Source organism: Melanotaenia boesemani, chromosome 19 (assembly GCF_017639745.1).
Source record: "Melanotaenia boesemani isolate fMelBoe1 chromosome 19, fMelBoe1.pri, whole genome shotgun sequence".
NCBI lineage: Eukaryota > Metazoa > Chordata > Actinopteri > Atheriniformes > Melanotaeniidae > Melanotaenia > Melanotaenia boesemani.
In genome coordinates this window covers 19,393,265-19,407,389 of record NC_055700.1, presented here as the reverse complement: position 1 = coordinate 19,407,389, position 14,125 = coordinate 19,393,265, and the positions used below count along the sequence as shown (strand labels likewise).

The window sequence follows — 14,125 nt, the reverse complement described above, 5'->3', positions numbered from 1 at the left end:
GACTGCACTTCCTAAGGAAGTGGAAGTCCTGAGGAAGAAGAGACTGGAGCAGAAGCTGCTGGTTTCCTTCTATTGCGCTGCTATAGAGAGCATGATGACACTGCATCACAGTGAGGTTTTCTGGAAGAATGTTAGTAATTTTACAGATTATAGGCTTACTTTCAAATACAATCGTGGAGTTGCACCTCAATTCTGTTGTATGTCTGTACAGTGACAATAAAGTTTCTATTCTATTTTATTCAGAAGTCCTTCAGCTTCTATGGGTGGCTTTGTTTGCCCAGAAATCTGGTACGTTTGGGGAAGTGTAAATGAACAAAGTCTGATGCGAACTCTTGTCCATTTAAAAATGTAGCTCATAGTCAGCTTCAAGTAAACCAAATAAAGTAAGCGGACTACAACACAAAAAAAAAACCCCAAAACAAACATGCGTGTCAAACGATACATGGGTGCCCTGGCCACGACAAATGGCTCGTGGTCAGACATGAAAGAACACGATACAAATTTTGATAGAAATCTGATCAACCTAAGACCGTTAGAATTTGATGCAGCTCAATATTTTGCTCGTGTGATAACAACAGAAGCTATTCTTCCTTAAACAGATGAACAAATGTTCTTCTTTGATGTATTTCAGAATAAATCCGAGAAACAATGTAACACATTTCCGTTTGGAAATAGTAGTAGGCAAGTAGTCACAAAGGGAAAAAAGATGCATCAAGGTGCATCAGTAATGATAGCATAGCGGCCGTCTGAATCGTAAACATAATCTAATGTAATCGAATCATGAATGCCTAAAGTTTCCCACCCCTACAAATCATTGTGCTTAGCAGCGTTACTCAGTTTTGTTTTGCTCTGCTTATTTGTTCTGTGCCATTTGGAGACAATTATACCATAAACACCTAGTCAACAACAAAACGATGTCTGGAAGCTGTCGAATCTTGAGTGCTTCATTTCTAATCTATTATACTGGTGCACAAATTCACAATAATGAAACTGAATATTGTCCAAATACTGATGGATCCAAATGTATGTATAACCATTTTTATCCTGTGATTTCTAATTATAATTAAGGATATTTTTTAAACAATATAAATAACTATGACGTAATATGCAGCTATCGGTGACACTAAATTTAAAAATATGTGTACTCCATCTGTGTTATCAGACTTGACTACAGCCAGAGGTAACGAACATGCATTAATTGTCTCCATGAACTGTGTAACAGCTGCTGCTACTGATAGTGCTTGTAAACAAGGAAAATCAGCATGTAGAACCACACAAACCAAGTTCTTGCTGCTTTGAGAACAGCAGGATGCGTTAGTCCCCTTCAGCTCACACAGTACTGCTGTCTCACATCTTCTTTAGCAGAAATGTCAAGTCACTAACTGCTTTTGTGGAAAAGACAAACAGATCCCTTTGTACAAGTCAGTAAACAACAGAAAGTTGCTGTCAGTAAGCAGCTACACGTGTGTGTACTCAATCCAGTTTGTTATTATCATTATTAGTCATTGTAACTCACTTAACATTAGACACACCAACAGACTTACATTCATTTCATTAATTATGATAGAATGTGATGAGCATTTCCTGTATAAGGACCAACTTCACTACTGGATCTTTTGAGTTTTACTGCTCATAAATCGCATTTCTTTGACAGCTGCACTGTAAACATATGTGTTTAATAGTTCTTGCACCAAGCTAGCTCATTTCAATTCTAGCCAGCAGAGACAATCATTTTTCACAGGACAGCTGTCCCCCATGTTTTGAGACCGAACAGCTCCTTGGTGAAGTATCTCCAGGTTTATCTCATTTACCACAGAAGCCGTACAAGGGGAATTGATGATGTAATTCGAAGCACAGAAGCGGTGCTGCTAAAAAACAAAATGGAGCCAACATCAAAACCCACAAAGGGTAACTAAGTGATAGTGAACTCTAGAAAGGGTTTAAATATATATATATTTATGAACAGCAAACACAAACAAGTTAATTTTTTTTCAATGCCAGTCTTTCAGCCTTTTCAATATGATGAAACTGAGACAAGCACTCGCAACTCATCATCACTTAAGGCATAATGTGGACCTAGAATGAAGATGAGTAATGCTGATCTGCAAGGAAAAAATGAAGAAATATGTAAATCATGCAAAAATGATTGGTTGGAAAAATTGTCACTTCCCATGCAACTCAGCAATAAAAACGAAGAGAGAACAGCACCATGTTTAAATATACCATAGAATTTTTGTCGTTCAAAACCACATGCCAAGAAGAAAGAACGCAAACTACTAAATGTCCGGCATTCTCCACTTTTCTTTCTGTGTCATGGTCTTCTATGTTTAATTAAATTTAACACCAGAAAGGATCTTTCACTATCAGGCTTATATCCCATCTATCAGGCAATGGTATGACTGATGGTGGAAATTCAACAGAGATCCCCTACTGTCTCAAGTTGAACCCCATGGTGGAAATAGGACTTAACAGTCCACTAGAGTCTGTAAAATTGGGGGTTGCAATATTCAGCTGGTCGGAGTTAGCTTTCATATCACACTTAGTCAAACGAACCAAACATTTTGAATAACATATTCCCCACAAACAAGGAAACTTACTCATCTATTGGCTAGTGCAGGGCAACTTCCATTTCTGCCACATAAGTGATAGTCCGCTTCCTGCATTTGGTTCCCTTTAGGTCAACTGAGACCTACATTTTTAGACAGACTAGTGTTCGCTTCTTTGATATCCATCAGAGTTCGGTGGCACATTCACACTTCCCCAAATGAACCAGACTTTCCAAGCAAACAAACTACGGCTTGATTAAGATAGGGTAGTGTGAATTCACCCTAAAGAGTTTGTGATTTCCTAGAATGAGGTTTTAAAATATCTAAGTCATCCTGCATTTAGAGAGTTTAATTGATTTAAGTCTACAGAAATGCAGCTCTTGAAATTTAGGGGCAGTTTCTTATCAGACTGTGAGACCTGACCAATCAGGTAAGTCAACTATAAGTCAAACTAAATATTATAACATAAAAAGGCGTAGTCATCCAAACCCAAGTTGAACATTGATGATGCTCACCTTAAAGTAGTGGAAGGTGCAGTGTTCTTACAGTTCCACACAGTATAAAAACATTTTTAATTTCACTTTGTTTGCAGAATCACAAAGCAAGCAGTGATGCAAGGACGGGAGAAAGGAATGAAAAGGTTAATAACAAAAAGGCAAACCAAAGAAATGCTACAAACCGTGCCGTTATTGAGGCACTGATCAATGAGTGCAGTCTCAGCCAAAAACACTCAATAGAAAACAGAGAAAGAAACCTTGAAGCCTTGGTGAAAGCAAAAGAGAAAAATAAAGAAAATGTAGTGACCATCGAATGTACAAGAGCTGTGCAGCCTTGGAAAATGAGTGTGTGACAGATAACAGAAAAATGTGAATGTGGAAAATGGTTTAAAGGTGTGTACACAATGTCAACACAGGAGATGTGCAGGAACAGAAGAATTACACAAGAAAATTAGAGAAAGACAGGAGAGGGTGACACAAAGAACTACAAGAACGTCTTGTGTGTGTGTGTGTGACATCTGACTGACCTGTGAGCACGGCCTTTGCAGAGGGTTCAGCCAGGTCCAGGGCAGATTTGCCATCAGTGTTGCGGATGTTGGGGTCGGCTCCATGCTGCAGTAACACTGTACAACAACAGGGCAGACACAGACAGTAGCTGAGCTCCTGGACTGATATACAAACTCCCCGACACACACCTCCTCCCAGTCCACCACCTGCTCCTCCTGCTGCCACTGCCGAGCCACATCCTGCTCTGTAAACTGCTCTGCCTGATCCTCCTTCTCCTTTTTCTCCCACTTCGTCTCCTGCCCTCTCTCTTCCTTCACTGTTTGTGTCTCCCGGTCCTCCTGGCAGCTTCTCTGTAAGTCCTGCTTCACGTTTCTCTCCACCTCTTCCTCCCCCAGCTGCTCCTCCTCTGTTGCTAGTGCTGCTCCCTCGGCTGCCCCTGCCTGCTCCTGCCCTGCGAGCCATGCCACTGATGTAAACAGACATGCCACAAGAAAAAGCAGCGAGAGCTACGCTTGCAGCACACTGCCGGAATAACAGCAGACCTAATTAAACAGCAACGTGACCGGCTGCAAAACCCATCACACACACTTCCTCAGAAGAGGGAGGGATGGATGTGACTGAGCTGAGAAGATGAGTTTAAAAAAAAGAAAAGAAGAAAAAAAAAACATAAGTGAGGAAGGGAGAGGCGAGTAACTACAGCTAATCGAGGCAGCGGCAGCAAACACAGCGAAGAGGCGGTGCGAGCGGAGAGACTCTCGCCTCTCCAACTGACTGAGCGATGCAGCGGAGAGCAAGATGAGAGAGGGGTGGAGGGGGAGGGAGAGGAAGAGGGGAGGGGGCCCGGGAGTCAAAAAGATAGAGGACGAGAAGAGGGGAGGAAGAGCAACACAAAACAAGACGATTGGCCGTGGAGGGGAGAGGAGAGAGAGAATGAAACGGGAGGAGATGAAGAGAAGAGAAGAGAAGAGAAGAGAAGAGAAGAGAAGAGAAGAGAAGAGAAGAGAAGAGAAGAGAAGAGAAGAGAAGAGAAGAGAAGAGGTCATGCAACCAGCAAACAGGTATGAGCTGAATAACAAACTCTGCCTCTGCCTGTAAATTAGCTCTTTTGAGGGCTCTAATGTCAACTCACCAACTGCCTTCCTCTCCATCTCACTTCCTACTATTGTGACTGCTGAGCACCTCCTGCCCTTCCACTCGTGTAACCCCCATCCCTGCTTAAACCCACTGGTTGAGGAGAGACGACCGACCATACATGTGCACTTGTATGTGCACATATTATTCCTGCCAAGGTACTGACGCAGACCTTAGTCACATCTAAGCAAATATATGCACCAAAACACACACTCACACAGTTAGCTGACAGAGAGAGGATAAAGATGTGCCCATGCCGATGCAGTGTGACACGACTTAAAAAGCTGTGCAATAGTTAAAACTGTGTAAATCTCACAATCCACTCTGTGCTTTTGTTAAATTATCTACAACTGTCAGCATCTAAAATTGTCTTTTGTTTCCAGTGATTACTGCAAAATTCTTTGCTGAACAACCTAAATGATTTGGACAGTGTGAGATTCTACATCTTGTGACTGTCTGCAGCATCTGTAACCAATCAGGATAGAGCTGATACTAAATAAACTCGCAGGTACCCAGATCAGGTTTCTTAGCCCATCTTATCTGAAGGATTGTTTTCAAATGTGCAAATGGATAAAAAAAGAAAAGCTAAACTGATGACATCATAGAGACATAGCTGTGATGCAGAACATTATGTCTTTATACAGTTAGCAACATTATCATTTCTCCAGCAAAAAGACATTTATAGCTTTTAGCTTCTTATATATGAAAATTACATCAGCCATTTGTATTTTGTGACATTTAAAGATTTCACTTCGGGCTCTGTGGAAACTTTTTTTTCCTTTATTTCTTTATTTACATATAATCAAAATCCATTAAAAAGGCATCTCAAAATCAGGGCTGTCACTCATAGTTATGAAGCTACAGTCTCAAACTTCGGTCCTTGAGGGGCACTGACCTGCAGGTTTTACATGTTTCCCTGTTCCAACAAAGGTGGAGTCAGATGTGTTAAAGCAAGAAAACCTCTAAAACCTGAAGGTTGAGGATTGGAGTTTAATATCCTTCATTTGAAATCTGGCCTGAACTAAAACAAGATCCAAACATAAAAATTCTCGTGCTGCCTTTGCTTTATAAACATCTTCTTATCCCAGGTTTGTTGATGAGACCTTCTACAAACCCCCAGCTTTAAAAAGGTGCATGTATGACAGTGAGATTTATTTCTAACTCAAGTTGAACACTTAAGAAGAGGGCAGCATGTCCATCATACAGAGCAGAATTTGCAGACTCCACATTTATTCTGCTGTTAATTCTTTGATCTGGCAGGATGACAGGCTAAAACTCTAGCCAGAAAACAAACCACTAAATGTCACATGATTTTTGTTTACATGCTTTGGTGTGATGTAACGTTGCGGTTTGGGCAGGAAACCAAGGTTTAACCAGAAATGTTCTAGTACCCAACTTATCAAAACTGCTTTAAAAGGGTTTTGCAGAAAGTCTACAAATGTTTCTCCATAATTATGTAGCATCTTAGTTACTTTTACTGCATTATTTAGAGCTTAGAGGTCTTGCAAAAAATAGCTTTATAAAGTTAAAAAAGGACTTTAATAATCATCAGTATTTGATTTTAACTCACTCTTTGGCTTTACATTTTCTTAGCTTTCTTACTGATACATGAATGCTGAAAAGAGTCCACTGTTACTGCAGTCAAGGACATTTATATCCAGGAGAGGAATGATGAGCGGAAATGTGCATTTTAGTTATTTCTGAGCCAGAGGCGAGAGAAAAGTGAAGTTATAGCTGGAACTGAAGGTGGAAGATTTACATATAATGTGACCTGAAAATGTTTTCCTTTTGCACCTGCAGCAAATAACTTATTTGTCATCCCCTTCCTTTGAAACTATGATCAGACTGTATTTTCTGGAAGTGAAGGCCCTCATATTCAACAAAGGGCAAATTAGTGTATAGTAACAGTTAAGTGTCCTCTACATGATCCCCGCAGTCCTCACGGTATCACTGAACTCAGGTCTGTTCCACACATCTAGAAGTGTGATTTAAAACCTATGACATTCTGTTCATTTAGCAGATGCTCTTATCTAAAGCAGCTTAAAGGTGAGACACACGTGTAACTAAGGGGTGGGTTAATGTGGAATTCAGTACCTTTCCCAATGATATCTTGACATGTGGACTGGGATGTTTGAACCAACCATTTTCCCACTAAAACCTGACCACTGTACCTCCAAAGCTACTGCCACCTATAACAGAAGTTAATGATGCCCCATATCTTGTCCATTTGTGAAGCTTTTGACAAGATCTCAGAAGGGTTATACAGTAGATTGTACAAAATTGTTACTGGGAAAGACCAGGTGATGGAAATTTCAGAGAACAGCCCTTGGCTCCAGTGAGCTGGCTAACACTTTGACAATTTAAAGAATTTTTGCTCACAAAGCAAGAAAATGCTTCCTAGTATGTTATGCAATTAATGTCTGTTAACAGAATCAGTGGAGGTCAAATTGAGGGCTGGAAGACCAACAACACTTCCTTAGAATATCTACTCAATTCACCTCATCCACCTACTGACCAGAAAATACCTTCAGGGGAACAAAGCAAAAATGACGAAGTTACCATTTACTGTAAAATAACAAAAAAAAAAGAAAAGAAAAACCTGATGTTTGATTAAATTCAAACTGAACTTTTGGGCTGAAACAAGTAAATGTAATTTGGGGAGAAAAGGGAGCAATATTTTGTGTCCGGGTAACAAACTGTAAGGCATGGGGAGTGGAACTAACATGTCTTGTATTTATGGTGAAGCCCCTAACAACATTTCACTGGTGGAAGAATTAAATTAACTCAGTGAACTTCTTCTTGATAATGCCTATGTTTTCTGCCTCCTGTCCAAAATGACAAACCCAAAATAAATTAAGGAATTTCTTCCCAATAACAAAGCCTGTGTGTACAATCTTGGTCTCAAAAGAAAACTGAGACATGTGAGAAAACTACATAAGTGTCACAATATGTCAAGATATGTATTACTAAAGAAAATCATGTTACTTTCTGTAAAAAAAAAGAGGATAGCAGCCCATTTCATCAAAGTATTAGTAAAGTAACGTGTTGATAAACCATGCAAAAGTAAAAGCTAAAGAAAAATAAACCTGAGAAGCTTTAAAGATGTTTTAATAAAGGTTTTAAGCAGGTAAATATCTCAGGTACACATCAGCTGATGTTGGTGATCAACACCTTTATCAACCATGACTCAGGAGAATTGAGGGATAAGTTCTAAATTCACCCTTAAAACACCAAGAGAATCCAGAAGATGTGAATCCCTAGAAGGTATATCATAGGAAGATGGTAAACGGTTTTAAGTAACTTAATGTTTAAATTTATTTGTCGCCTACGTTCTTCAGAGAATTAAATAATTATGAGATTAACTAACGTACAATTTAGTACAATATGATACCAATCTCAATGGTGGAGGCACTGGTACAGATGTCTTCTTGTGGGTGCTGACTGAGATGTGGTTTTATCTTTTTTATCTTGGACCCTGAGTGTGTAATAAAGATTGGATGGATGGATGTGAAGACTTCATTTAAAACTCCCTTCATCTTGATGTAAACTAACAGGACCTTCACGAGTCATTGCAAACAAAGGCAGAGTCATAGTAGAACACATTAGCATAATTTTTTTGAGCTGTAATAAAACTTTTGACTACAAAACAGCAAAAGTAAGACATGATTTATGTCTTAGTGATTTTTATTTTTTATTTTTTGCTGCTAACTTGCAGAGTTTTTGTCCCACAGTGATAAGACAGACATCTTTGTATTCAACAGAGTCGTCGCTTTCATATAACACCCTGTTTGTGTGGTTTGCTTGAGTGGAAAAATTTGCAGAAGCACTTAAGTGGACAGTGCTGTTCTCATGGTATTGATACATTCCCATACTAGAACCACTCAGAGAGCACGGACCTCCACCAAGTCAGTGCATTTTTTATGCCAATGATTATTTTTTAGTTAGAAGCTCTAATTGCAAAATGATCTCTATCTCCCCATAGTGAGAGAAAATTCTTGGTGATCCAGATCACTCCCAAATCGGATCACTTGTTCCCTATTCCATTTCTGAAATTTCCTGAAAATGTCATGTTGATAACAGACAGACAACCCAACACCACCAAATACATGACCTCCGCCTTGATGGAGGTAATAACTGTTTGGGGTCTGAAATGAGTTTGGTTAAGATGTCAATGCTTAGTAGAGTCGTTTAGATGAGTGTCTCCCCTTCATTTTGATATGCTACATGTTAGGCTTGGTGCTTCCTAGTGTGTGGAAAGATCTTCTGTACTGCATGTATCTCATGCTGTCCCTTGTACAAGAGGCTCTAGACAAGACCAGAAATGTACTGTAGACTAGACTTTATTGAGTTTGTCCTGTTGTTGGTCCATTTGCTTTTTCCTGTCATGAAAGAGACAGATGTCATAGTGGAGGCTTTTTGTAGAGGAGTGTTAAAAAATTCAGATAGACGCCCAAGACCATTGCTACTGGCAGGCCTGATGCATCAACAGTCACAAGGAATACCTAAATGTGCAGTGAATGTAACTGTGGACATTCTCTTTCTGTTTCAATACAAACAGCAAGTAACCAGATATCTGCCATAAGATGAGCACTAGCTGAGGGGACAAGACAGTCTCAAACAGCAGATTAAGTTATACTGCTAGCTGCAGTAAAGTCATTGCTATCAGAGCGCCACTGCTTAAAACACTAAAGATAACCAACAATCGTTTAGCACTCTGCAATCAGCGCATGAAATCGAGTATAATTCATGACAGCTTGAAAATCTAATTAATCATGCTAAATTAAGGTTTTGTTCCTGTTTTGGTTGTAAGGTTTAGTTGTGTCTCATTCCTCAAGTTCTTCTTGATAACATATTTCAGACACTGTTCCCACTAAAAACAAGAAAGAGTAAAGTCAAAGCCATCAAGAAATGTAGGCTTCTTTTACTTAAACATTAGTCTCAGTCACAACCATTGATAAATCAATAACTAGGTAAGAGGTGTGACAACAGGGCTCTTCAGAGACCAACATATTCCTCTATTGCTATGCAGCCCTTTTAGGACCAGATGGTCTGCTTGTTGCTGCTTTTTCAGCACTTAAGCAAGGTGATATTAACATTTGAGCCATTTGCTTTTATTAATTATGTGGAACTTAACAATCTACAATGAGGCTTTAGTAGCAGTTCTGCAGGGACCATGTGGCTAATTTTTTCTTCCCAACAAATAAATATTTTCCATCTGTCATGTTTGGTTTTATTTTATTTATTCAGCCAATATTTAACCAGGAAAGTTCCATTGTGAGCACATCTTTTTCAAGTGATTCCTGGCCAAGAAAGGCACCACCACAACCCACAAACAGGAGGCAACCATAATCACAGACAGAATAACAACAAACTAACAAAAACCACCAATATAAAAGAAAACTACTAAAAACAGTGACAGGTCAATGATAGCATTTCCATGCCTTTCAACGTAGCTTTGAAATTGTTAAAAGTGACCAGATTTGTAGTTGTAAGGTGTTACGTAGACTGTTCCAGCTTGTAAAAGCACAGTACTAAAAAAGCTATTTTCCCACTCGCTGTACAAACACAGGGGACAGATAATGTATATATATCTTGACAACACAAAGCATAAGGCCCATCTGACTTTTGTTGAAGATACACACACAGGTAGGGAGGGAACAGACTACGAAGGGCTTTGTTTAGTAATGTGTAATTTCAATAAAGAGCAATAAATTAAACAAATCTGGTCACAACTTGTTGAGAAGGCATCTGTTCCGACTAATCAAAGCTAGCTTGTGTCATCAAAGGCATCAAAGAATGTGAGCAAGGACATTTTTAAGCAATTAAATCAAATTTAAGAAAAGAAAAGAAAAATTAGTGCCAGCAATCATGTTTTCTTTCTGTATAATTCCCCTGCTGTCCACCTGTAGACTATATTAGTTGTGGAAATGTTCTGCCCCGATCTGGTCTGACCAGCCACTTTCTTTCTGCTGCTGCTGACTGACAGATGACTTCATGTCATGTCAGAGCAGATGTGGACAGAAGGGACTAAACAATTCTCTAAAGCTTTCAAAGCTCTCTCCTCTACCCTAATGTAAATTCCCAGTCAGACACAGAAATCAATGCTCTTTCGTCTCTCGTGCAGGGCGTCTAAGCATAATAGCTAATGCTGCAGCCACAGCTTACAGGATATTTGCAGCTTTACACTTAATGGGAAATAATAGCATCTAGACAGTGGGTGGTTTATTATACGCAGCTTCCAAGATGAATGTGTGATTATACAAAAACTTACACACAATGTAGAATATCTAAAAATCAGCCAGACATCAACAATACAAATGAGAGAATGTATTTACATCCCGAGCCTCTGGCAGGAGCGATGCAAGATCAGAGCACCACCCTGACAAACAGTACTGAGTGATTACTGTTGCTGCTCTCTTCACACAACTGTCTGTTTAAGCCTTAGAGGGTGAAGCAAGATCACAAAGCAACAAGATCTAAGAAAAGCCACCAATAACACATTTACAGTCACAGTATAATCAGTCATCAGACACACAATCTTCTGCAGTCTTTGGAGTGTTTGTGGGTGCTTACCTATACAGACGTCAATCTTCCCTTTGATAGCAGCTTCGTGTAGCGGTGTGTAGTTCCAGTTGTCTCGAGCGTTTGGGTCGGCGCCTTGACACAGCAGCAAGGACACCACCTACAAACAAGAATCCCAACAATTCAAATTCATTTTCATTTGTCAAAAAAACATCATATCAAGCTTATTATCATTTTCCCTGTTATTATAATGCTATCACATCTCCATCACTTAGCTACAATCAAAAATATTGTTTCCATTATTTCAAGAGTGAATTATTCAAACAAATATAGTCCCTTCAGTGTCTTATTGTGTCCATTCCACTCCCATTTTAGTCACACAGGCCAGGTAGATGTGATGTTTGATCCTTCCTTCCAGCAGCTATCAGGCTGAAGAACAAAGCCCTTAATTAATTAATGTGATTGTTTTACTAAAAAATTACTACTACTACAATATTGAATTTCCCTTTGGGATTAATAAAGTATTTTTCATTCATTCATTTCATGTTGAGTTATGAGAGATTTACCTCTGAAATGTAGGGGAAAATACAAGTTATCACTTTGAAACAGCTATGGTCTGTTAGACCGATCACAACTGTTTTCCTTTTAGTTAGCTTCTGTTTTGTTGTTATTAATTGTACATTAACAAAATTTTTGTTCATCCCAAGGAGTAACTCTTGACTGTGGGATTTTTTTTTCTAGCATGACTCCAACGCTTTAATGTGGTTTAAACAAAATTTATTGAAATCATTAGCTGCTAAACAGCATGCCCTGACCCACATCCAAGCAGAAACCAGATCTCCAACACCTCATCTAACATCCATATTTATTTTTATTCCCTAAAAGTTATTTAAATCAATAAATGAAAAAAAGAAACATCTAAGCAATGTAGTTATTAAAGTTCTGCTGTTGCTGTTGAGCAACTGGTTTCATTTTGGTCATTCTCTCTGATGAGATTGCCAATAATAGTTATCACACAATATTGTGAACCAACCTAACTAACAAGACTGTGAAAGCCTCTACAACATAAAAAAACTGAACATGCCAGAGCCAGCAGGGCAAAAAAACATTAGCTCTTCTTTCACAGATAATCCAAAACATCAGCATGCTCGGGCATGAGGAGAACATCAAAGCAGAGGTAAGAACAAATGTTCAGGACCATCCAAGTTTGAACTTTAAAGGCTGACTGTGCATTTCACCGTTTCAACTTGTCAGTACTAGAAATAATTTCAGTTTTGAGAAATAAAGAAGTTCTTAATTTTCTATGACTCTTGGGAGTTAAACTGTGGGATAGTAGGGACAAATTTTTGGCGCAAACATGTCAAACGTGTGCGTTGTCTCACCTCAGAATGACCAAAGGAGCAGGCATTGTGCAGCGGGATCAGACCACCGTCGTCTCGAGCATGTACATTAGCGCCCATCTGAAGCAGGTGGTCCACCACATCTCTCCGCCCGAAGCCTGACACAAAAAAAAGAGGAAAAAGCAAAGTGGTGATAGAAACAGAGGATCGAAGAAGCTAGATTTCTAACACACAACAGATATCAATACAGTATTATTTCAGCATCTGAGTTTAAATCTTTTCTCACTTCTGTTGTCCTTTAAACTATTTTGAGACTCCTTGTTCTTCTTGTTTAAGATTTCCTTTTTATTAAAAATGGTGCACAAATGCAGAGGATTAGTTCATTTTGTTCAGGCTGCTGAACATCTACTTTTTGTTATGTTTTCTGTCAAAACTCTTCAAAGAAGAAAAATATTTAAGTCCAGGTTTGATGCACTCCTCATTGACAATGGAGTTGATTAATCCATTTATATAAGAGTGTGTTAGGTCTGACTAATGACGTTATTTACTTGATACGGCCTTAAATGTTACATTATGCCCTTGGTTAACTTGTTTTCCTCCTCATTGAATGTCTGTTTTATAGACTGGCTGATTTAAAGCATAAAGAATAAATTGACAAGTTGTGTTTGTTTTTATTTATTTAATTTATTTTTTTTTCAAAATCTTTGTCTGCCAATATAAAAGTGAAAACCTATGGTAAGATTTCTAACTTGTAGCTCTACTTTTAACCCGACTTTATCAGCCCTTAATGCTGCTTTTCAGCTGGATAAATAACTTGATAAGAATTCGTTTAAATTGTGGTTTTCATTGTGGTTACCTGCAGCAAAATGCAGGGGTGTCGATTTACGTCCAGCCATGTCTTTGGCGTTTACATTCACCGCATCCACGAGTTTCTTTACCCTCGAAACATCCCCGTTTCGACAGGCTTCAAACAGCTCCCTGAACGCCCCATTTGCACCATTGCTCCCGCTGCTGCTGCCGTCGCTGCTGCCCAGGTTACCGCTACCAGAATCGGGCGTAGAGCCGGGACTGGTCTCGCTGCCCTCGGTGGTGGTCGGGGAGCTAGTGCTGCTGCTAGTGCTGCTGCCGCTGCTGACTGTAAGGGCCAGGACAGGGGAGGTGGGAGAGGCCGGCGATACTTCACCATCAGCCGTGTCCTCCTTCGCTGCTCCATGGGGAGATGAGGAGGCATCTTCGATAGGTGACGGCGGAGACCGCGGCGGGGAAACGGGCAGAGATGAACCGTGGGGCGGAGAGGACAACAGGGAGTTAGGCTGTTGTTGCTGCTGCTGCTGAGAACAGCGACGAGGTGTCGCCATTTTCACAACACAACAGTCCCCACTAGCAACAAAAACACTGCTGACAATTTCCTGCCAGGAAAGCCCAACTTCCGCTTCGGTTTACCGGGATTGACAAAACAAATCTAACAAAACTGCTTCTGGAATATAATCATTTATAACTTAAAAATCTTATCCTAATAAGGATAGCAGAAATAACTTCAATTGAATATTTTGTTTCTATTTAGATTTGTTTTGTTGTTGGA

General features: G+C 39.5%; 1 protein-coding gene across 1 annotated transcript in view; it reads right to left on the bottom strand.

Moving 5' to 3' along the window:
- LOC121630003 (poly [ADP-ribose] polymerase tankyrase-1) overlaps nucleotides 1-13,927 on the bottom strand; it is a 77,012-nt gene extending 63,085 nt beyond the window's left edge. Inside the window, exons 1-4 of the mRNA XM_041970020.1 lie at nucleotides 13,400-13,927; nucleotides 12,586-12,701; nucleotides 11,255-11,363; nucleotides 3,571-3,666 (exon numbers count right to left, since the gene is read on the bottom strand). Coding sequence (XP_041825954.1) covers nucleotides 3,571-3,666; nucleotides 11,255-11,363; nucleotides 12,586-12,701; nucleotides 13,400-13,901 — 823 coding nt within the window. The 5' untranslated portion in view covers nucleotides 13,902-13,927. The remainder of the gene's footprint in view (nucleotides 1-3,570; nucleotides 3,667-11,254; nucleotides 11,364-12,585; nucleotides 12,702-13,399) is intronic.
- Between the last annotated feature and the right edge of the window lie 198 nt (nucleotides 13,928-14,125).